General features: G+C 38.7%; 2 protein-coding genes across 9 annotated transcripts in view; one reads left to right on the forward strand and one right to left on the reverse strand.

The window, feature by feature from the left end:
• Positions 1 to 15,959, forward strand: part of CEP95 (centrosomal protein 95) — a 64,320-nt gene extending 48,361 nt beyond the window's left edge. For all 7 annotated transcript variants that reach the window (XM_082604298.1, XM_082604293.1, XM_082604294.1 and 4 more), the window contains 9 exons: positions 7,086 to 7,225; positions 8,001 to 8,090; positions 9,216 to 9,345; positions 10,118 to 10,287; positions 10,401 to 10,475; positions 11,660 to 11,812; positions 14,827 to 14,973; positions 15,265 to 15,336; positions 15,625 to 15,959. In XM_082604298.1, coding sequence (XP_082460424.1) covers positions 7,086 to 7,225; positions 8,001 to 8,090; positions 9,216 to 9,345; positions 10,118 to 10,287; positions 10,401 to 10,475; positions 11,660 to 11,812; positions 14,827 to 14,973; positions 15,265 to 15,336; positions 15,625 to 15,801 — 1,154 coding nt within the window. In that variant the 3' untranslated portion in view covers positions 15,802 to 15,959. The remainder of the gene's footprint in view (positions 1 to 7,085; positions 7,226 to 8,000; positions 8,091 to 9,215; positions 9,346 to 10,117; positions 10,288 to 10,400; positions 10,476 to 11,659; positions 11,813 to 14,826; positions 14,974 to 15,264; positions 15,337 to 15,624) is intronic.
• A 5,903-nt stretch (positions 15,960 to 21,862) lies between these two features.
• The window catches only part of SMURF2 (SMAD specific E3 ubiquitin protein ligase 2), a 124,493-nt gene continuing 120,892 nt past the window's right edge, over positions 21,863 to 25,463 (reverse strand). For both annotated transcript variants that reach the window (XM_082604957.1, XM_082604958.1), the window contains one exon: positions 21,863 to 25,205. In XM_082604957.1, coding sequence (XP_082461083.1) covers positions 25,106 to 25,205 — 100 coding nt within the window. In that variant the 3' untranslated portion in view covers positions 21,863 to 25,105. The remainder of the gene's footprint in view (positions 25,206 to 25,463) is intronic.

A 25,463-nucleotide genomic window follows, 5' to 3' on the forward strand; every position in this document is an offset into this window, starting at 1 on the left:
TCTTTTGGTTGGAGCACTTAATCCATTTATGTGTAAGGTAATTATTGATATGTATGTTCTTATTGCCCTTTTGTTAATTGTTTGGGATTTCCTTTTGTAGGTCTGTTTTCTTCCCTTCCTCTTTTGTTCTCTTCTCTTGTGATTTGATGCCTAACTTTAGTGTTGTCTTTGGATTCCTTTTTCTTTTTTGTGTATGTATTTTTGTAGATTTTCAGTTTGTGGTTACTGTGAGGTTTTGATACAGCAGTCTATATATAAACAAGATTATTTTAAGTTGCTGGTTTTTTAATTTCAAATGCAATTCCAATATCCTGCATTTTTGCTCTCCTCTTCACAATTGCTGGTTTTGATATGATATTTGCATGCAGATGATTTCCTACCTTTACTGTCTGTTTGCCTAATGGTGAGCTTTTCCATTTGTATTCTTCTTGTTTCTAGTTGTGGCCTTTTCTTTTCTGCCTGGAGAAGTTCTTTAGCATTTGTTGCAAAGCTGGTTTGGTGGTCCTGAATTTTCTTAGCTTTTGCTTGTCTGTAAAGCTTTGATTTCTCCATTGAATCTGAATGAGAGCCTTACTGGGTAAAGTATTCTTGGTTGTAGGTTCTTCCCTTTGATCACTTTATTAATTTATTTATTTTAATACATCTTTATTGGAGTATAATCGCTTTACAATACCGTGTTAGTTTCTGTTGCACAACAAAGCGAATCAGCCGTATGCATACACATGTCCCCATATCCCCTCCCTCTTGAGCCTCCCTCCCATCCTCCCTATGCCACCCCTCTAAGTCATTGCAAAGCACTGAGCCGATCTCCCTGTGCTATGCTGCTGCTTCCCACCAGCCAACTGTTTTACAGTCGGTCGTGTATATACGTCGATGCTACTCTCACTTCGCCCCAGCTTCACCCTCCCACCCCATGTCATAAGGTCCATTCTCTACATCTACCTCTTTATTCCTGCCCTGGAACTAGGTTCATCAGTAACTTTTTTTTTAAGATTCCATATATATGCGTTAGCATATGGTATTTGTTTTTCTCTTTCCGACTTCACTCTGTATGACGGACTCTGGGTCCATCCACCTCACTACAAATAACTCAATTTTGTTTCTTTTTATGTCTGAGTAATATTCCATTGTATATATGTGCCACATCTTCTTTCTCCATTCATCTGTTGATGGACACTTAGGTTGTTTCCATGTCCTGGCTATTGTAAATAGTGCTGCAGTGAACATTGTGGTGCATGTCTCTTTTTGAATTATGGTTTTCTCAGGGTATATGCCCAGTAGTGGGATTGCTGGGTCGTATGGTAGTTCTGTTTTTAGTTTTTTAAGGAACCTCCATACTGTTTTCCATAGTGGTTGTATCAATTTACATTCCCACCAACAGTGTAGGAGGGTTCCCTTTTCACCACACCCTTTCCGGCATTTGTTGTTTCTAGCTTTTTTGATAATGGCCCTTCTGACCAGCATGAGGTGATGCCTCATTGTAGTTCTGATTTGCATTTCTCTAATAATTAGTAATGTTGAGCGTCTTTTCACGTGCTCCTTGGCCATCTGTATGTCTTCCTTGGTGAAATGTCTGTTTAGGTCTAACACCCATTTTTTAACTCAATTGTTTGTGTTTTTGATATTGAGTTCCATGAACTGTTTGTATATTTTGGAGATTAATCCTTTGTCTGTTAATTTGCAAATATTTTCTCCCATTCTGAGGCTTGTCTTTTTGTCTTGTTTATGGTTTCCTTGATGTTAAAAAGCTTTTAAGGGGCTTCCCTGGTGGTGCAGTGGTTGGGAGTCTGCCTGCCGATGCAGGGGACATGGGTTCGTGCCCCAGTCCGGGAAAATCCCACATGCCGTGGAGCAGCCGGGCCCGTAAGCCATGGCCACTGAGCCTGCGTGTCCAGAGCCTGTGCTCTGCAACAGGAGAGGCCACAGCAGTGAGAGGCCCATGTACCGCAAAAAAAAAAAAAGCTTTTAAGTTTAATTAAGTCCCATTTTTTATTTTTATTTCCGTTACTCTAGGAGGTGGGTCAAAAAAGATTTTGCTGTGGTTTATGTCAAAGAGTGTTTTTCCTATGTTTTCCTCTAAAAGTTTTATAGTGTCTGGTCTTACATTTAAGTCTTTAATCCATTTGGAGTTTATTTTTGTGTATGGTGTTAGGTAGTGTTCTAATTCCATTCTTTTACATGTAGCTGTCCAGTTTTCCCAGCACCACTTATTGAAGAGGTTGTCTTTTCTCCATTGTCCGTTCTTGCCTCCTTTGTCGTAATTTAGGTGCCCATATGTGTGTGAGTTTATCTCTGGGCATTCTGTCCTGTACCATTGATCTATATTTCTGTTTTTGTGCCATTACCATACTGTCTTGATTACTGTAGCTTTGTGGTATAGTTTGGAGTCGGGGAGCATATTCCTCCATCTCCGTTTTTCTTTCTCAACATTGCTTTGTCTTTTGTGTTTCCATACGAATTGTAAGATTTTTTTTGTTCTGTGAAGAATGCCATTGATAGTTTGATAGGGATTGCATTGAATCTGTAGATTGCTTTGGGCAGTATAGTCATTTTCACAATATTGATTCTTCCAATCCAAGAACATGATATATTTCTCCATCTGTTTATGTCATCTTTGGTTTGTTTCATCAGTGTTTTATAGTTTTCTGAGTACAAGTCTTTCGCCTCCTTAGGTAGGTTTATTCTTAGGTATTTTATTCTTTTTGTTGCAATGGTGAATGGGATTGTTTCCTTAATTTCTCTTTCTGGCTTTTCACTTTTGGTGTATAGGAATGCCAGAGATTTCTGTGAATTAATTTTGTATCCTGCAACCTTACCACATTCACTGATTAGTTCTAGTAGTTTTCTGGTGGCATCTTTAGGATTTTCTACTTATAGTATCACGTCATCGGCAAATAGTGACAGTTTTACTTCTTTTCCAATTTGTATTCCTTTTATTTCTTTTTCTTTTCTGATTGCTGTGGCTAGGACTTCCAAAACTATGTTGAATAAGAGTGGTGAGAGTGGGCATCCTTGTCTTGTTCCTGATCCTAGTGGAAATGCTTTCAGTTTTTCACCATTGAGTATAATGCTTGCTGTGGGTTTGTCATATATGACTTTTATTATGTAGGTTCCCTCTATGCCCATTTTCTGGAGAGTTTTTATCGTAAATGGGTGTTGAAGTTTGTCAAAAACTTTTTCTGCATCTACTGAGATGATCATATGGTTTTTATTCCTTAATTTGTTAATGTGATGTATCACATTGACTGATTTGCATATATTGAAGAATCCTTGCATCCCTGGGATAAATCCTACTTGATCATGTTGTATGATCCTTTTAATGTGCTATTGGATTCTGTTTGCTGTCTTCCTTTGTGACTTGAGGATTTTCCCTAATAGTAGCTTAGATTTTTCTCTTTATGTTTTGTGTATCTAAGTTTCTTCTTTGTGGTTACCATAAGGCTTATATAAAACATATTTATAACAGCATATTTTAAGGTGATAAGTTGAAACACATATTAAAGTTCTACATTTTTACTTTCCCTTCATTTTATGTTTTTGATGCCACATTTTACATTTTTTTCCCTTGTGTATACATTAACAAATTATTGTAGTTATAGTTATTTTTACTATTTTTGTTTGTCAGTCTTCATACTAGATTTGGTATTTGACTTATCATTATAACATTAGAGTATTCTGAATTTAAATAATTATTTATCTTTACCAATGAGATTTATACTTTTCTGTATGTTTTCTTGTTACTAATTAGCACCCTTTTATTGCAGCTTGAGAAAGTCCCTTTAACAGAGTGGCCTAGTGTTTAGGATTCTAGACTTTCACTGCCGTGGCCTGGGTTCAGTCCCTGCTTGGGGAACTGAGAACCGACAAGCTGCATGGTGCAGTGCAGCCAAAAAAAAAAAAAAAGTCCCTTTAAAATTTTTTGTAAGGCTATACTAATGTTGATGAACTCATTCATTCAGCTTTTGCTTGTCTGGAAAGCTCTTTATCTCTCCTTCAATTCTGAAGGACAGCTTTGCTGGGTAGAATATTTTTGGTTGCAGTTTTTCTTTCAGCAGTTTGAATATATTTTGCTGTTCTCTTCTGGCCTGCAAAGTTTCTGATGAAAAATCTACTGATAGTCTTATAGGGGTTTCCTTGTATGTAACAAGTTGCTTTTCTTTTACTGCTTTTAAGAGTCTCTCAAATTAAATTTGACAGTTTAATTATAATATGTCTCAGTGTGGGTCTCTTTGGATTTATCTTATTTTAGAGTTTCTGGGCTTCTTGGATCTGAATGTCTTCTTTCCCCAGATTAGGGGAGTTTTCAGCCATTATTTCTTTGTATAAGCTTTCTGCCACTTTCTCCCTTCTCCTTCTGGGATCCCTATAATGTGAATATTGGTCCACTTGATGTAGTCCTTTAAGTCATCTTCACTTTTTCTCATTGTTTTTTGTTTTTGCTCTTCTGTTTGGATGAATTCCATTGCCCTAAGTTGGCTGATGCTTTCTCTCACTTCACCTGGTCTGCTGCTGAACTCCACTATTGTATTCTTTTTTTTTAATTAATTAATTTATTTTTGGCTGCGTTGGGTCTTTGTTGCTGTGCACAGGTTTTCTCTAGTTGTGGTGAGCAAGGGCTACACTTCATTGCAGTGCGTGGGCTTCTCACTGCGGTGGCTTCTCCCACTGCAGAGCACAGGCTCCAGGCATGCGGGCTCCAGAGTGCAGGCTCAGCAGCTGTGGTGCACAGGCCTAGCTGTTCTATGGCATGTGGGATCCTCCGGGACCAGGTCTCAAACCCGTGTCCCCTGCATTGGCAGGCGGACTCTCAACCTCCATTATTGTATTCTTTAGCTCTGTGATTTGTTTCGTACTTAAAATTTTCTTTTATTATTTTTTAAAAATATTTTTTTTATGTTTGGTACTTTCTTACATTTTCTCTGTTAAAATTCTCACTTTGTTGAAATTCTCATTGTTCTCCTGACCTCAGTGAGCATCCTTATGACCATTATTTTGAACTCTTTATCAAGTAAATCCTTTATCCATTTCATCAAAATCTGTTTCTTGAGTTTTATCTTGTTCTTTTGTTTGGAACGTATTCTTCTGTTTCTTCATTTTCCTGACTGTGTTGGTTTCTGTGCATTAGGTAAAACAGCCACTCTCCCAGTCTGGAAGGAGTAGTCTTGCATAGGAGATGACTCTTTTCAGCCCATCCCTAGCTCTTGGTTGGCTCTCAAATCTTTGTGTTTGTCCACACCATTTTCTTCATTCTTAATGGCTCCTAGTAGATTAAGGTGTGCCACAACCCTTTTTGATGTGGGTTTTTTCTCATGTGTCACTCAGCTAGTGTCTGGATTCCTTTCAGAGGGAATTATTCCATATTTAGTGTAGGTTTCAGTGTCTGTGGGAGGAGGTGAGTTCCGGAGCCTCTATTTTGCCATCTTGAACTGGGCCATCTCCTCCCTGTCTTTATACTTTAATAGCATTGTGTTACTTGTCTAAATATACTATTATGTTTTTTTAATATACAGGTATATATTATTCTGCAACTTTTTTTTTCTGTTAACATTGTTTTAAAAATCTATGTTGATACATCCAGTTCTTCATTTTAACTACTGCATGACTGAGTTCATACAGTGTACCCCATTTGTATGAGTATGTATTTTTATTTATGTGTATATATGTCCCCCCCACCATTGCAGGGACATATAGATTGTTTCCAGATTTCATAACTGCAAACAGTTCTGCAATGAACAACCTGTAAATATGTGCAGAAGTTTCTCTAGGATCTATATCTACTAGAATTGCTAGACCGAGGAGTTTACGCTTTTTCCCATTGCCAAATTCCCCTCCAAAGTGATTGCACCAGTTTGTACTCATATCAGCAATGCATGACAGTTTCTGGTTTGCCACATCATTGGAGATGTTTCCCACTGCTTGTTCAAATAATTATCCTGTCTTCCACCAACTAAAATTTTGCATGTTTTCCATTCACTTTTATCGACTTTGGTCATCCCTTGTTTCTCTAGAAGCATTCCATTTCTCATCCAAAATTTCCTTTTCAGTTTTGTTTTGTTTTGTTTACTCCGAGTACTTTTTTGTTCTCTTGATTATTTCATCTGTCTTCCCTTAAATTTGACTCAGGTAATCTCTAGGAACCCTCATCCAGTAACCTACATGTTTCCCTGACATGTACATTGTATCCCATCTTAAAAACACATTATAAGTTAAAATGTTATTTTTATTGGCTCTTCAGTTTCTAAAGAAGAATACATTGCGGACATAGTAAAAGTGTTATTAAAACATCATTTAAAATAGATCATGCAAGTCAGTTTTACTTAACATCTTTAAGTTTTAAATTAATTTGAAAGATTTGAATTAAAAGAGTGAAGAGAAAAATAAAAGCTCAGGGACATTTTAATTTTCTGGGAAAATTTATTTAGAGGGGTATCAAACAAATTTCCTTGACCTTAGAGCTATATTGAATTATTTGCTTTTCCAAAAACGCATGGAGTCCCCCTGCTCACAATTAGCAGATTCCTGAGCATATTTATAAACGATGGAACATAAAAAGGTTTGTGGAGGGAAGTAATTCGTTAGATCTCTTAGGCAGTATGGAATTAGGAGGGCTAGATTGCTAAGTAGGGAAGAAACAGGACTGCTTAAAAATGCTAAACTACAGTAACCTTTGCGTATAAGCGTGCTGCTTTATAAGGATGTGTATATGTACTTACAGCCCCCTCCTCAGGACCTAGATAGGTAAAAGGATAGCAGACATACAGCTCAGATGGCTTTTTCTCCTCCACCACCACGAGTACTAAGTATAGGGCTTTGTGTGCAGCATGCATTCCACATGTTGTTCCATTTTCAACCCAAAATTGAATATAGAACCTTAATACTTCTTTGAGACATTTTGAGGACACATTATGTGCATTAGTCTGTTTGCTTGGTGTGATTAAACATATAAACAAACAAATTAGTTATAGGAGAGAGTACATTTAGTACATCCATCGTCTCTTTGGATTTGGTAACAGTCAACTATTTGGTGCCCACTTAACATTGCTGACTGTCAGAAACTGATGGTACATGTCTCTCTTGTGTTGTAGGACTTGCCATGCATAGAAAGCCACCCTCCAGATCTCATTCACTTTCTCCATCTCCAATTAACAAAAACAAACAGTTCCACATGGAGAGAAGGCGGCAGCGAAAGCCAAAAGAAACAGCTATCCGCCGACTGCAAGCAAAGGTACATCCCATCTCTTGACTGCCATTAGGCAGCAGGCATTACCATTTACCCTTAGCCAAATGCTACAGTGAACATGCTGTTGAATGCTGTTGACTAAAGGCTTAAAATGCATTTAATATTCTTGAGCTGAGTGGATGACAAAATTATGTGACATAGCTTTTATGTCCCCCATTAGGGAACATAAAACTTGTACTCATGAAACTCTAAAAACTAACTTTATTAGATAATAGCTTAGTCAGTACTCTAGTGGGTTAAGAAAGTATATCCGTGTAGACAGGCATTTTCAGAGAGAGCTTTAGAAATGAAGAGAATTTGAGGTGGATTAAATGTGACTGGCTATTTGAATTACAGATAGGATGAAAATGCCCAAACAGGGTTCAACAGGAGAATGTATGATTACTAAGGAAGACTTTCTACTGTGGAATAGGGATTTTGAAATGTAGCATAAATTTAGAACACTTAAGTTGTTTGCTACATTATGTTTTATAATGGTGAAAACAAACTGACTTAGATGTCTTAAAATAACATGTAACTTCAACTCAAGTGTGTATCAAAATAATTACAGAAACTGTGAGAAAAAAAATATATTATGTAAAGTTGTGTTTTATGTCCCAATTACGTATCTGTTAAATAATGTGTATTTAATGATATATATAGCCTGAAAGGAACTTTAAAAAAGTGAATGGAATGGCAGAATCTTAGATTGATTTTTTCCCTTCATTTTCATTTGTATGTTTTTAATAACTATAATATCATATGGCCTTTTCCCCTGTAGGCAATAACTGAAGCATTTGAAAAGGAACTAAGAAGAAATAAAGTTCAAGAGAATATTGGACCTCTAGGAATAAATGACGAGGAGGAAACAGTGGGTAAAAGTCTCTACTGTAATAAATGCCATTTGATCAGATCAGTGGAAAGTACAGAGATGATCTTTTTAAAAGGAAAAAAAATCAACAGGGCCTTAATCATTATTAGCCCCTTAGAAAAAAGCAGAATTTCATTTCATGATGTGGGATTTTCTTTTATTCATAGGTAGGCAAGTTGCTAAAATGTGGCAAGACATGGTACCCAAAACTAGTATTTTTCCCTCCTGCCTAAAACTTCCATCAGTTTTTAAGGGCTTCTATTGCTTATCAGTTCACCAAGGCTTTAAAAGATAGTCTAGGCTGACAAGTTAAAGAGGGAGAGTAAAAGAAGACAGGAAATCCCAGTTGCTCCGTGCCTGGTTGGAAGACACCCAAAGCATAACTTTTCGTTGCCTTTCAAAAGAATAGTTACAGAAGCTAAATGAAAGCATGGAGAAAAAGCTTATGCTAAAATGTTCATAAAACAGAATATAGCATACAGTGTGGTTATAACTAAACATCGTTTAAGAACTTTTTTAATGTACGTGGAAAAGGTTGTCAAAAGAAGCAAGTACATCAGAATATCATTAGTAGTTGTATTTAGGGTGTGGGGCTATGGCAACTATGAAACTTGAAAAAGATTCAGTGCTTTTTCAAATTCCAAAGGATGCCAGAAACTAAAGAGGCATTTAACTTAGAGTAGGTAAATAACCAGACTGTAGAAAAATTTTTTTAATTAATTAATTTATTTTTGGCTGTGTTGGGTCTTCGCTGTGGTGTGGGACTTCTCTTGTTGTGAAGCACGGGCTATAGGTTCATGGGCTTCAGTAGTTGTGGCACACGGACTCAGTAGTTGTGGCTCGCAGCTCTAGAGCACAGGCTCAGTAGTTGTGGCACACAGGCTTAGTTGCTCTGCGGCATGTGGGATCTTCCTGGACCGGGGCTCGAACCCGTGTCCCCTGCATTGGCAGGCAGATTCTTAACCACTGTGCCACCAGGAAAGTCCCCATACTGTAGAAATTTGAAGTAAGGTGGTTTGGCTGGGGATTATGTTAGCTGTTTTTGTCCCTATGTAATGTTTAAGATGATGTATGAAAGAGTTATTAGACTTCTCATTTCTATTCTGTTTTATATCTGTTCCTAAGGAAAAAATACACAGAGCAGCTGTTCATAAAGGAACTCCAAAACATAGTCATCCCTGGAAGATTTACTCTAGAAAAACCACAACTCCAGGTCCAAGAGGTGGCTTGCCAAAGCCAAATAAAGCAGTTCCAAGTAAGAACCACAAAATTGTACTTTATGGAAAACTGGCATCCTTTGAAACTGTGTGCTACATGCCAAGGACCCAGCGCTGAGAACCAGCATCTACCAGCCAGCTGGAGAAAGTTCCCTCTTCTCTCACTGCCATATGCTAAATTTCTGTAAAGAGAGAGAAAACTCTTAAATGAGGCATTTCTCTAAAACTCTTAAATATATACCAATGTATTGGCACCAAAGGAATGTGATGGCTATGACCAGCTGTTCCAGCTTTAGCTTCACTCTGCTCACTCATGCTGGTTGTCTTTTGTTTCTGGGAAGTTGGTAGAACCAAAGGGATGCTCCAAAGCAAGCAGAGGGCCTGTCCAGTTCCTGTTATATTGACAGTTGGTGCCAGGGTACAGTTTCAAAGACCACTGGCCTTCTAACTACATCCCATCAGACAGAGACTTAGACTCGTCAGCCCTCCTGGTAGGCAGTTTGACCACACACACAGCATCCACCCCAGGCGCTGAATCAGCTGAGCAGTTAGGATGGACTTCACAAAACCAGCATGTCATCAATCAGAAACGTTGAGGTTATTGTCATCCTTACTAGTAATTGGCTATCCCAATCAGAGAAGGAATGCAAAGGTAATAACACACTTTTAGAATTGTTCTTTTCAGGCTCAGAACCACATCACTTAGATAAGCTTTGATCTCCCAGGAAGGTGGGATGAGATATCTTCTTAAAAGCTGTCAGCGAGTTTCTCAGATTAAGAGCATCTTTTTTTTTTTTTTTAACCTTGCAGTGAAAGTGAATGAACACAGTCTCCTGCCCCTGATGCTGGAGCAGTTTCCATTTCTCTATGTTTCTGGTCAAACACTAAGCAAAATGTGGAAACAGCAAATTGCACAGGTTGAACAGCTCAAAAAAGATGCATATAGAGAAAATCGATCAAAGAAGAAACTCCAGGATGAAGTAAGATAACTGTCAATTAAGCATAGGAGTATAAACCAAACAGGGGCAGAGCTTCTCCTTGATTATCTAGTGAATAGAATTATTGACCTCGTTTCCTTGTATCCCATTTAAAGATAGAAGAAGCCTTGAGAAGGCACGACCTCCTTACTGTGCTTATCAAGAAAGAATATGAACATAACAAGAGACTGGTAAGTTATATTAATTAATTTTATTTGTACCAGCTGGGCAATATCCCCACTGACTCATACCTCTTACACTTACCTGTGGAAGCATTTAGGTCTTTAACCAAAATTGATGAGAGGGTAAGGTGCTAGGTACTTTTTGTACACAGTTTCATTTAGTCTTTATAGTAACATAATAGAAACGTTTTCTATGAAATGGAAAACCTGAAGCTTTGAGATGTTAACTTGCCCTGGGTCCCACCATAATCAGCAAGGACAAGGTTGAGATTCTAATCCAGGTCTGTCTCTACCTCCAAGCCTCTTCGAGGTACCAGGTGGTTATAACTTAGTGTTTTTTGTCCTCTCCCTTCTTTCTCAGGTCCCAAATAGAAGGCTGAGGTTGTCTATGCCTCCATTATAATTTGGACTGAGAGTCGTACATAGTACAACATTATCCTCTGAGTATCATGAAGGGGGAGGACAGAGATCAAAGACAATAAGCCAGAGGAAGAAACTTGAGTATAGAGATAAGCAATGAGAACTATAATTCTAAGCAGTTCCAGAGAAAGAAGAGGAAGCCATCAGGAACTGCATATGGGGCTCTGGTGTGAGGGAAAAGAAAACAAGTGTCTGGACACCTAAGTTGAAGGCTTTGTGTACATGACTTCATTTCACCCTCACTACTTTGCTATCACCTAATTTCCTTAGTTTTGATATAGATACTTCTGTTAACTCAAGCTCTGCTTGAACATCTTTGAGCGTGCCAGTTTTCTACTTTTAAGCAGGCATCTGGGTATGGCTTAGATGACTCCCTGGTGAAATGGGGAGATGAGATTCTCAGTCCATGAGGATTGTTGCTGCTCTCTGCAGCCTTGGGGGCTTATTGGGGCAGCTCTTTTTTTTTGGCTGCACAGCATATGGGATCTTAGTTCCCTGACCAGGGATTGAACCCACACCCCCTGCAGTGGGAGCGTGGAGTCCTAACCACGGGACTGTGGGGCAGCTCTTCTGACTGAGGTGATGAACCTACTAAAGACTAAAGGATTTCTGGGGACGGACAGGCTTTCACACTCTATGCCCAGCCAGCAGGCTACTGGCCCTCCATACCTGGCTTACTGCCTGAAGACATCGTGTTGGGGAGTGGGACACATGAGAACACCAGAGTCTGTCTTCCTCTTGTCCTTACCTCTTTTTCCCCTTCCCTTTCTTAGCAAGACTTCAAGGACCGCATTCATAGGCAGAAGTTGACCCAATCAAAGATAAAAGAAAACCGGCAGCAGAGTGTTCGTGCCCGAAAATATTATGATGATTATAGAGTTCAGTTGCATTCAAAAATGATGAGAATGAGGACCCGGGAAGAAATGGTAAATATTGCTTTTCTGTCCAATCCAGTTAAGAAGGTAAATTTTGTCTGTTACCTTGTAGGACCACCTTCTTTGTGACTCTTGTCCCAGTGTGAATCCAAAATTCAAATGCAAGTCCAAAATGCTGGCTAGAGTTCAGACTTGCCCACACCTCATTTTATTACCCCCATAGTGCATCCCAGTCTACTGTCTCTACTGCCCTTGTCTTGTTTTTTAATTGTTGTTGGTTTACAATGTTCTGTTAATTACTGCTATACAGCAGTGATTCATATATATATGAATATAATATATATTATACATATATACATGTATATATATTATATATACACATTATTTTATATATATTCTTTTCCATTATGGTTTATTGTAGGATACCGAATATAGTTCTCTGTGCTTTACAGTAGGACCTTGTTGTTTATCCGTCCGATATATAGAAGTTTGCATCTGCTACCCGCAATGTCCCACTCCATCCTTCCCCCAACCCCCTCCCTCAACCCTCTCTCCCTTGTCAGCCACCAGTCTGTTCTCTGTGTCTGTGAGTCTGTTTCTGTTTGGTAGATAGGTTCATTTGTGTCATATTTTAGATTCCACAGATAAGTGGTATCTTATGGTATTTGTCTTTCTGACTTCACCTAGTATAATAATCACTAATTGCATCCATGTTGCTGCAAATGGCATTATTTTGTTCTTTTTTATGGCTGAGTAATATTCCATTGTATATAAATACCACATCTTTATCCATTCATCTGTTGATGGACATTTACGTTGTTTCCATGTCTTGGCTATTGTGAATAGTGCTGCAGTGAACACAGGGGGTTCATGTATCAGTTCAAATTAGTTTTGTCCGGATATATGCCTGGGAGTGCAATTGCTGGATCATATGGTAATTCTGATTTTAGTTTTTCTGAGGAACCTCCGTACTGTTTTCCATAGTGGGTGCACCAACTTACATTCCCACCAGCAGTGTAGGAGGGTTCCCTTTTCACCACACCCTCTCCAGCATTTATTTGTAGACTTTTTTTTTTTTTTTTTGCAGTATGTGGGCCTCTCACTGTTGTGGCCTCTCCCATTCCGGAGCACAGGCTCCGGACACGCAGGCTCAACGGCCATGGCTCGTGGGCCAAGCCGCTCCGCGGCATGTGGGATCTTCCCAGACCGGGGCACGAACCCGTGTCCCCTGCATCGGCAGGCGGACTCTCAACCACTGCGCCACCAGGGAAGCCCTATTTGTAGACTTTTTAATGATGGCCATTCTGACTGGTGTGAGGTGATACCTCATTGTAGTTTTGATTTGCATTTCTCTAATAATTAGTGAAGTTGAGCATCTTTTTATGTGCCTCTTCATCTGTATTTCTCTACTGTCCTTATCTTAATGTGAGGTCTTAATTCCCTCTGACCTCCCAAGTGTCGGTACTTCTCCAGGACACCTGCTTTAGGGGTTTGGGAGCACGTTGTAAGAGACAGGAATTTAAGGTGTGATTAGATGACCTTGGATTCCGCTCAAAACCAGGAAAATAATGCAGGACAGATAATGCTGTGAGATCTTTCCACAAGGTATTTGCTATCTCATCCTAATCAAGCTTGGGATTCCAAACTACCAATAAATTTCATCTCTAGAGTAAAACATTAAGGTAATTATACTTAACGGGACTAAATACTCTGAAATGGGTCATACTATTATCCTCATTTCTAGAGGATACTACTAAGGCTTTGAGAGGTTAAGTAATTTGACACTAAGGCAGTACTGCCAGCTGATGAATGCATGACTGTACTTTAGTAAGAATTCTTGATCAATCAGTGGAGGGCAAGTGAGCATATCCAAATCCTTTGAACAATTTGTGTACCTGTGGCCTAGTTAGATGATAACCACATGGCCCTCAGTTGTGTACATGCAGTGTTTTTTTCTACTCTAGGGTTCTTTTCCTATATACAAGGCTGCTTGAGAGTTCTTTTCTGAAAGTAGTAAAGAATCTTTGGGATACAGGAAAAGATGCTGAATACCATTAGTCATTTAAGAAATACAAATCAGACCCACAATGAGATAAACTCTCACCCACTAAGATGGCTAAAATAAAAAAGTGCTGGCAAGGATGTAGAGAAGTTGGAACACACATGCAGGGCTGGTGGGGTTATAAAACGGTGCAACCACTTTGGAATACAGTCTGGCAGTTCTTCAAAAGGTTAAACATGATTCAGCACTTCTACTCCTAGGTAACTATACACAGATGTTCACAGCAGCACTATTTATAACAGCCAAGAAGAGGAAACAGGGCTTCCCTGGTGGCACAGTGGTTGAGAGTCCGCCTGCCGATGCAGGGGACACGGGTTCGTGTCCCGGTCCGGGAAGATCCCACATGCCGCAGAGCGACTGGGCCCGTGAGCCATGGCCGCTGAGCCTGCGCGTCCGGAGCCGGTGCTCCACAACGGGAGAGGCCACAACAGTGAGAGGCCTGCGTACCACAAAAAAAAAAAAAAAGAAGAAGAGGAAACAACGTCTATCAGTTGGTGAATTGATAAAGTATGATATATCCATACAGTAGAGTATTATGTGGCAATGAAAAAAAGAATTTCTTAGTGATTCATGCTATGATATAGATGAACCTTGAAAAAGTATGCTAAGTGAAAGAAGCCAGATACAAAAGGCCACATACTATATGATACCATTTATATGATATGTCCAGAATAGGTAAATCTATAGGCCTAGAAAGTGGAGTAGTGATTGCTAGGGGGAGGGAGGGGGAGTGGCTGCTCATGGTTATGGGGTTTCCTTTTGGAGTGGAGAAAATGTTCTGCAGTTAGCAGTGATGGCTGCACAACTTTGAATATAGTCAAATCTACTGATTTATACATCTTACAAGGGTGAATTTTATAGTATGTGAATTACATCTCAATAAAGCTGTTACTTTATACTGACTGTATTTCACAAAGATGTTTTTACATACCTCTAGTTGGGCAGAATTTTATTCCTCCATGAAAATTCACCATAACTATTTTCCTGACTAAATAACTGGCAGATATTTAAGAAACTGTTTGAAGAAGGTTTACAAATTCAAAAGCAAAGATTACGAGACCTAAGAAACTATGCCAAAGAAAAGCGAGATGAACAAAAGAGACAACACCAAAATGAACTGGACTCGATGGAGAACTACTATAAAGACCAGGTGGGCTCACCGCTGCTAGTGTACGTTCTGACGTGCTTAATCCTGACCGCCCAGTGTCAGGCATCAGCTTAGTCTGCTGAACAAGTAAGGCTCCACATATTAATTTGGAACTTGTCACTATACAGGTTGGACTGACTGAAATTTAAGGTAAAATAAGCTAGTGCTTGACCACAGTACAGACTATTGCCCTATTTCCATTAAAGTAAAGAAGATTTTAAGCCTATGAACATAAGAATTGTTAACATTTAGACTACAGACAAATATAAGGTTTTCTCTCTTCCCTGTAAACAGTTTTCATTGCTGGCAGAAGCCATATCACAGGAACGTCAAGAGCTCAAAGCCAGAGAGAAATCCCAGGCCCAGGTAATAATTAACAAGATAGAAATCATTTATTTACATTTTTAAGAAATGGAAAACAACCGTACGACACTTTTTAAGGGCAATGGAGAGGATACTAATAAGATCGAGCTACGATTCAAAACATGTATTCTGTTATTTTAACTTTACCTGTTCAGGTCTCCGTAAGAGCTGCTGCGAAATTATTACAATTACTGCAGAAGCTTGATGAGCAGGAAGGTGGAGAGGGAATAAAAATACATGAGGGCCTGGATCAATGTTGTGAATAGCAGGATGACATGAATTCTCTTTTAGATGTTGTATAAGGTGAAGAGGGAACTGAGATCTAAGATGGAGAAGGAAATTCAACAGCTGCAGTACATGATAACACAGAACGACGATGATGCTTTCTTCCGGGAATTGGAAGCTGAGCGCTTCAAATCTCGGCTTCATCTGGCTTCCTTTCAGTACAGTAAAAATCCCTTCCTATGAGGCCAGACTTCCTAAGTGTGGACTTTACTGGCTCAATTCTAGCTCTGCCCTGGTAAACAATCTAACCCAGAAGAATCATTTCTAAATAACTTATCTATATACTGACTCTAATACTTTTTATGAAATAACTTTGAAAATAAAAATTTTCTTGAAGTTTATTGCTTTGAATTTATGACCTAGAACTTTAAAAGAGGTGCACGAAAGCAACTGAGCAGCCAGCTTCTGAAGCCTATTGCTGTAGGTGAACAAAAACAGTTAAAAAAAAAAAAATAGCACTTGAGGACCCCCAAAAAGATCTCTAAATCAGAAAAGAGCTAAAGTGTGGGCTTGTCATTAGAGACGGGACTTACTTAGGGTTAAACCTTAAAGATACGATGGTTAAGTGTGTGTAGCTTTTTCACATGGAGGCTAGATGAGAATTTATGCATTATGGCTTCTGTCAATCAGTTGGGAGGGGCGACAGGTGTAAGGCCCTTGGTGCTCAAAAGCGCACTAGTGATGGCAGGTGGGAAGGAGGCATAATGGACTTGAAGTAGGCAAGAGTACACCAACCCTATTTCTAGTATGGGGGCAGATGAGGAAGAAGAAAAACCCACTCCAGGGTGGTGTCCTTCCTGGAGAGGAGGGCTTCAGTGAAGGCCAGGAGCTGGAGGGAGGCTTCAGAGCAGTTGAGCATATGGGGAATTACTGATCAAAGCCAGAGAATGGCAGAGGGCACCAGAAAAGGATTGGAAGGGAGAAGAGAGGTTCCCATTAGGGCATATAGGGAATAACATATATGAACAATAATAGAGGCCAGGGAGGCCAGGAGGCATGATGGGGTGGGATCTGATTATCCTGCAGAAAAGTGTAGGCAGCTATATCCAGTGCTGTGGTCCCAAGTGCTGCCCTTTTGGAATGGCAGCTGACAGTGTAGGGCCTGTAGGCAGGGGCTTCCTGGGTTAAAGACTTGGAAGATGGCCAAATTTGGAGCATCATGAAGGAGAGACATGCAGATAGCTGCAATATATATATAGTGACAAGTCAATCAGTGCAGGTGAATGGACAGGATGGGGGAATGCACAAGAGCTAGAACATAAGTTCTAAAATGTTAGAAAAAAATGATAAAGAACTTCTAGATAGAAAGATGTACACACTAGGGACTTCCCTGGTGGCACAGTGGTTAAGAATCCACCTGCCAGTGCAGGGTACACAGGTTCGATCCCTGGTCCGGGAAGATCCCGGAAGATCCCACATGCCGCAGAGCAACTAAGCCCGTATGCCACAACTACTGAGCCCACACTCTAGAGCCCACGAACCACAACTACTGAAGCCCGTGCACCTAGAGCCCGTGCTCCACCACAAGAGAAGCCACTGCAGTGAGAAGCCTGCGCGCTGTAACAAAGAGTAGCCCCTGCTTGCCGCAACTAGAGAAAGCCCATGCGCAGCAACGAAGACCCAACGCAGCCAAAAATAAATTTTAAAAAAATACACTATATCCTTGGGTAAAATGAGCAAATCTTTAAAAAGCTCTGGTATGAATGGGTATCATATATATAATGCAGTATAATCAATACAATGTAGAAAAGGTCTGGAAGAACAGTCCCCAAATGTAATAGTAGTTGTAACTCTGGTAGAGTATATAAACTTTCACTCTGCTTAATATACTATTTGAATTTGTTATAAAGGCACCATTACACTTGTCTTAAATTTTTTAAAAAATGTTTCAGGAGGACTCTTCTGCTAGCTCTTTACCAAACTAATTAACTGGGAATAACCAAAAAGAATAAGTGAGGGAATTTACCAGGAAAGGGATGGGACTGCCAAGCAAAGGTCAAAGAATAGGAGAGGAAACAAAAATAAAAGATGCCAATGCATTTTTGAAAAATAGAAAACAAATGAAGTGGTAACTAACTCAGCAAGTGGAGGGGTGTTGCTATCCAAGTACCAGTGGAGAGAGGATTGTATGTGAATCCAGTTTGCCCAGAAGAACCCAGGAAAAGCACATCATAGTCATGCATTTGAAAAGTTATTTAAAACTATAACTTAACTATAACTGTATAGGGTGGGGGTGGAGGTGTTACAGAATGAGGTGGTTGGCGTGAGAACTAAATCTTTAAATACCCCCCTACCCCACCCCCCAAAAAAGATTCTAAAATTAATGAAGTGCGCTATTAACCATATCATTTAGAAATGCGGAAATACCAGAAGAGCTGACAGAAAGTTTAGGAATAGTAGCTTCTGGAAAGCAAGACTAGGGATGAGGGGAAAGGGTGATGAAGAGTCACCCTCCCCCAGTTTTAATGATATAATTGATATATACCTTAAACGTACACAGTTTTGTATATCAATGATTTGATAAATGTACATGAAATGATTCAAGTTTAGTTAACATCTGTTACCTCACACAGATTTTTTTTAACTTGTAATGAGAACTATGGGTTTTTTTTAAACTATGTATGTCTAGCTGTGTATATGCATTACTATATCACGTGGGGCACTGGAGAAATTACCTGCCTCTCCTATAAAATGTAAGAAGGAAAAGAGAACTTGTGTTGAGGTAAGCCAGGAGAATAGAGCCTTTAGTGAGGGAACTAAGGGTGTAGGAGAAATTTATTCACAATGGAAAGAGGCATCACATTGAAAAATGGTTAGGGAGAGTCTGCAATGGGAGAAAGAGACAGGCAGGGCAGACAGAAGATGATGTCATTAAGAGAAATGGTATAAAGAAGGAATCCAAAATTGGGGTTTAAGCTGCATCTTATAATCTATTAGATCCCAAATCCAGACATGCTGAAAACATGTTTTATCTGGCATTTCAAGCCATTTGAACCATTATCCAGAATTTGACTGATGTGACCAGTTTCTTATCTTAAAAAAAAACATTAAATTTGAACTGCATTTAAAACTTTGCCCCCTGAAGAACAAAGCTGGAGGCAAGAGGCTCCCTGGTTTCGAACTATATTACAAAGCTGTAGTACTCAAAACAGCATGGTATTGGCAAAAATACACATAAATTAATGGGACAGAACAGAGAGTCCAGAATAAACCCACGAATATATAATCAATTAATGACAAGTGAGCCAAGAATATACAACAGGGAAAGGACAGTCTCTTTAATAAATACTGTTGGGAAAACTGAACAGCCACATGCAAAAGAATGATGCTGGACCACTGTCTTAACCATACACAAATAATTAACTCAGAATGGATTAAGACTTTAAATCCTGGAACCATAAAACTCCTAGAAGAAAAAGGCAGTAAGCTCACTGACATCAGTCCTGGCAATGATTCTTTTTGGATTTGACACCAAAAGCAAAAATCAACAAGTGGGACTACATCAAACCAAAAAGCTTCTGCACAGCAAAGCAAACCATCAACAAAATGAAAAGGCAACCACTGAATGGGGGAAAATATTTGCAAATCAGACATCTGATAAGGGATTAATATCCAAAATACATAAAGCACACATACAACTCAACAGCAAACAATCTAATTATAAAATGGGCAGAGGAGCCGAATAGATGTTTTTCCAAAGAAGATATACTGAGGGTCAACAGGTACATGAAAAGGTGCTCAACAACACTAATCATGAGGGAAATGCAAAACAAAACCACAAATCAAAATCACATGAGAGATCATCTCATAACCGTTTGGCTGTTACCAAAAAGAAGTGTTGACAAATATGTAGAGAAAAGGGAACCCTGGTGCACTGTTGGTGGGAATATAAATTGGTGCAGCCACTGTGGAGGCTCCTCAAGAAATTAAAAACAGACCTAACATATGACTCAGCAATTTCACTTCCGGGTATTTATCTGAAGAAAATGAAAACACTGACTGGAAAAGCTGTCTGCACCCCCATGTTCACTGAAGCATTATATACAATAGCCAAGATACAGAAACAACCTAAAAGTCCCCCGATGAATGAATGGATAAAGAAAATGTGGTGTATGTACACACAATGAAATATTATTCAGCTATTTTTTTTTAAAAGAAATCTTGTCATTTGCAACACGATTGACCTTGAGGGCATTATGCTAAGTAAAATAAGACCAACACCATATGATCTCTTATATGTGGAATTTAAAACAACAAAAACAAACCCACGCCCCAAAACCGAGCTCATAGATACAGAGAACAGACTGGTGGTTGCCAGAGATGGGGAATGGGCAAAATGGGTGAAGGGAGGCCAAAAGGTATAAACTTTCAAATATAAAATAGGTCATAGAGATGTAATGTACAGCATGGTGAGTACAGCTAACAATGTATTGCATATTTGAAAGTTGCTAAGACAGATCTTAAAAGTTCTCATCACAAGGAAAAAAATAATTTTATGACTGTGTGGTGATGGATGTCAGACTAATTGTGATCATTTCACAAATATCAAATCATGGTGTATACCTGAAACATATAATATGGTATGTCAGTTGTACCTCAGTTAAAAAGCAAAACTTTGTCCTTCTGGTGTCGATGGTTCTCCACCTTCTTGCCATGCCAGCATCGTCTTTGGGAGGAGTGAGTGGTCTCACAGGTTGAGTGTGATGTGCTCTCCATCTTTACTTTCCTGGGCAGAAAATCAAAAGACTTCATAAACACTTAAGTCAGCAGGAGGAAAATCTTGGATGGATCGCTTACCCACCCCACAGGCTGCTACAGTTGCCTCTCCACCTCCTTTGCTTATGAAACACTGTAAGAGAGAAGTGGGGTTTACAGCTCAGACTATTTTGATAACCTAGATAAAACCAGTCCAAATATCCACAAAAGGTATGCTAGGATCTGAGATGTCATGGGGAAAGGGGGATGGGGGAACAAACCAACTGTTTTAAAAACCAAGTCTGGGATTTGAAGCCTTGCTTAGGTGAGGTATTTAATCCTGTGCTCCCGTCATGACCAACTTCTTTGCTGTACACAAACTGAGTTCTGAGTACCTCAGTTTGCACTTCAGCGTCTACCGAGATACGCTAGAAGCACTAGTTTGAAAGTTCAGTTTTTTAACCACCATCCAAAGCTAATCCCTAAAGCTAGTACAGAGCCGGACACATAGTAGGAGCACAGCAGATATTTGCTGAGTGGACAAAGAACAAGTCATATTTAGGGCATATACCTTTTAATGAAATATAACTTTAAAAAATCTGATTTATCTAGTTTTCTAAGAATATTAACATAGGGATTTCACCCTTTTTCTGTATAATTACCTCTACTCAGTTCTGCTATGCATATACTACCATAAGCATTTGGGATATAAAGTACAAATAAATGCAGTGGGTGCGAAGGTTAACCTTCATTATAATGAAAGGACAAATCTTTAAGGTCACCACAGAGCAGAAAAATGTCACATATTGCTCAAACTTTTGGATAATTTATAGATAATACTAAATCCTTAATGTACTAAAAATTTATAAACTTTAGATCACAACCAATTGTAAACTGGCAATGGGAGGCAAAGCAAATAAAATACATTGCAAAAGGATGTAAAAAATGGACCCCATGCCTACTTTTGGAACTTTAATACACCACTGCTTCCACTGCATCTCCCAGGCATTCCTTTCTGTATGGCCTATGGTGTGGAGAGACTTACACGGACTATTCTTGATGAAAAAACATCGTATCCAGTTCTTTTTCCACCCACATATTTAGCTAGACTTTAATCCACTATATTTATAGAATTGTGAATCATGACCCAAGAAGTCACAGCTTCTTGGAAGAATATAACTGATTTCTGCATTTCATTTTGAGGATTTTACTGCTCAACACCAAGGGAGCAAATGAGGCCCCGGTCATAGCACTGCCCTCCAGAGCCTGTGACAGTTGTTACAGGCCATTGCCCACCAAGAGCCACTGCCAACCTAAGGATGTGCCATGGCAGGAGAAAACAAGCACCTTCCCTGCTCCACCTGGAGACAGAAAACGAGCCCGGAGCCCTCTGAGGCTCTACCATGTGACAAAGGCATCAACCAAGGAGGCCCATGAATCTTAAACTTCACACTTTGTGGCTCGTATGCGGTCACTCTTCATAGACCCAATCAAATGTCTTCAAAACAATTCATTATAAACTCAGTATTCTTTAAAAACTTTGATGCTGTGACAGTGCAAACAGCATTCATTTTATTGCTCAACTTCGGCATGGGCACATACATAGTTAATTCTTAAAAACCATTTATACAGATGTTATTGATAAAGCTCATGTAACAACTGAGTGAAAATACAAAGAATACCAAAGCTAAAACACTCTGTAATAAATACAAATACAATGAAAATGATAAAACTTTGTTTTTAAAGTCAGTTTGAGAGAAGGAAGAATATTACATTAAGTGAACTAATTACATCTAGGAAACAAAACAACTCAGCATTTGGTACAATCATCATCCTAATGTAAGTACATTAAATACTACAAATGGCACCCATTGACTGTGCTGCAGCCTAAAGACAGAAGCAGAAGGAGCTGCTCTATCAAACTGTAAAGATGTCTGGAACAATCTCTAACTCCCATCAATGCAATCAGCTCGATGCACCAGAAGTTCAAGCAGACTTAGTGTTGTAAAATAAAGCAAATTACCTTGTATTTAAAAGAAAGGAAACTTGTGCTCTGGAGTGTAATTACAAGGAAAAAATAAAAGACTTGGTAAAAACAAAACCCATTCAGGGCAACAAACTATGTGCAAAACAAAATGTACACTATACACAGCACTATTTAAAAACTCTTTACACCAAAGAAGTAAGACCCTCAGAAACAAAACTCACCTCTGTATTGCATATGAGCTCTACAAAGTAACCATTGTTCATAATTAAGTATTCATGATGGAAAGGCAATGTATGGAAACATGATATCACAAATCTGAAATAAAACTAGAAGAAGGATTAGAAAAAACCCAGCTAAGAGGGACATGTGGAAATAAATATTCACATTACACATGAGGTGCAAGTCCAAGGTTCAATGATACATTGGCACGTTTTGTTTGCTTAGCACCTATCTGGAAGTGATCAGGTAACATAACTTTGAAAATGAAATCTAAATCATCCTGTTCTTATAAATTATGTTGGTGATACCATAGACTGTAAGGGAGGGTAATTTATTTCTTTTAAAGCTCTATTAAGTCATTATTATAAAATTAAGAAGGCACTCAAACAGCGATGGTATTTGCCTGCTCTATATTGTACATTAGTGTGAGAGTAGCATTTCATTATTACTGCATCCGTCAGTTATGATTTCTCTGAAGTGTTCATCATGTACTTACTGTTACTGAAAGATTATAATAGGCACAGTTAACACTGCGCTAGTGCTTTCATATAAGAGAGAGATGGACCTGCAACCAATAACGTACTATCGTGAAAGCTGAAAACTACTGATGACCAAACAGTATGTTTTAAGATGTTCTTCGGTGCTACTAAGAATGCAGTAGGAAAACAAAGTGGGAAGAAAAAGGTCAGCATAAGCACGTCGCCACTACACAGTTAGGACTGTAACCAGCTTGTGTGGCTGCAAATTTGGCTGAATGAGATAAATTTGAATACTTAGGAACGACAGGAGTAGTTCTCAACTTTTTTTTAAGCAGCAAATTTTCCACCTCTTTTATTCTACCCATCCCCCCACCCCTCCTAGCCCCCATGAAAGCTTATGTGGAATTCCAATGTATATAAAAGAAAAATCGGAGCTGCTCTGGGTAAAGAGGGGTGGGGAGTTAGAGGCCCCTGCTCAAGTATCAGCTACGTTTCTTCTCCCTCTCTCTTTGTCCCTCCTCTCTTAACCATTACTTCTGAGGCACCTCTGAGGAGCCCCTTGGCTCCAAGAACACAGACTGAAAACCAATCCATCAAAAGAAAGAACACAAGGGGCTTATTCACTTGATAATTAAGCTGCAAAATTTAAACAAAGCTATCTCATCAAAATTGCTATTCTTGATTTCACAACAATGTAAAAAAAAATAGTGCAGATTTCTGATACTTGAATTTAAAAATCCACCCATGATTTCAGATTTTTCCAATCTCTCACTCCAGAATTGTGGTTGCGTTCTGGATCATGCAACATGCCACACACCTTGGAAGCTAAATATGGATATTTCAAAATCAAATGCTGATCTTCAACACCAAGCGAACTGGGATTCCCTTACCTCCAAAATCACTCTTCAGACGAAAAGTACTGTCTGCGATAGAGTCAGAATCGCTTGTTTCTTAGTAATCACATCCCTGCCCCACCACCCCACTTCATTTTGTTAGGTAAAAGCAGGGTTTTCTAAGCTTGCTAAATAATCTTTAGAGCAAAATTTTTCCTTTTCATAATTTTATCTGATTAAAATATGAGCAGCTAAACACAGAGATTCAGGATGGTTTACTTGATAGAAACTTACCATAATTAAAATGTAATATAAGTTAGGTGCACTTGTCACAGGAGACTTTGGTTTACAGAAATAGTATATATATCAAAGATAAGCTGACCCAATAAAAGAATGAAAATCCCATCCCATCCACATGATCTGAGTAGCTATAAAAATGCAGTATTTCCATTTAAGATGCAAAGTAAATCCAAAATACCCGATCATATTCATTCAAGATAAAAAATTAAGATTTTTTTTAAAGTCTCTTAAAAACAGGGAGCCCCTGAATGCATCTTATTGTAGCAAATAAGCTACTAAGTTCAGAATAAATGGTTGCATTAAGAATTTGACAACCAAAATTAGATAGCTGTATTCCATGGAATTCATGCTTGAAAAATATAAAAAAAGACTCACTTAGGCTAGGTTGAAACATATAATGCTTTTAAAATATAATGCTTTGCTATAGAAAAATGTAATTAAACATGTAAATGGCTTAATTTTTTAAAGATTCTTTTATAGCCAATTGTTTACAAAGGTAGAATAATTCAAAATAATTTTATTTTTTTTTACAAAGAGCAAGTACAGGAGCTGTTCAAAATCATGTATTCAACCAAAATGAAATGTGACTTGTACCGACTGCTGAAGTTGTCTTGATGTTTGATAGAGTTGAAATCTGTGAAGCGATTTGAGTAGATTACCTTTTATAAAAATAGTAGTAGTCTTTAAGTGTAGAATACTGCCTAACTCTGGAAATGCAGGAAAAGTCAGCATTCTTTAGGTTCAAGATATTAATTTTAAATAGCAGCTGAATGTGGCCTCATGGCAAAGCATAAAGACCTTTTTTTCCTTGAAAAGGAATTTCAGAATTGTCCTTTCCCCTCACAGTATCCTAAAAAAATTTTTTTTAAAAAGGGGGGTGCATTTTCCTGTATGTCAGCGTTCCTTGAAACTCTGCTGAAAGGAGGCTGTCAGTCAGGGGTATAAATAGAGTCCTGGGTAAATCCTTTAAGTTGTCATTCCACAGCAAATCCACATGTTTCTTCAATGGCTGTTAGCAGCTTTTCATATAACTTTTCATAGCTTTCATAGGGCGGAATGTCTATTCGATTGAAGCTGTAAATAAGCAAATTAGATTTTACACAGTTCATTCAAAACAGGTCAACTGGCCTAGCAAGTGTATACTAATTAGTTTACCCTAATACAGCCACATTACTCTTTGTGTCACATAGAAAATGACAAGAAAAAGGTTATATTTCTCTCAAGTAGAGATTATTGCTTTGGGGTTTTCCTACCAATTTCTGGATAATCTTAATTCACTTAAAAGGAATGATAAGCAACTCTTTTAAGGGACCATTTAGTAATAAGAACAAC

The sequence above is a fragment of the Mesoplodon mirus genome (genome assembly GCF_964341445.2).
Source record: "Mesoplodon mirus genome assembly, chromosome: 18".
NCBI lineage: Eukaryota > Metazoa > Chordata > Mammalia > Artiodactyla > Ziphiidae > Mesoplodon > Mesoplodon mirus.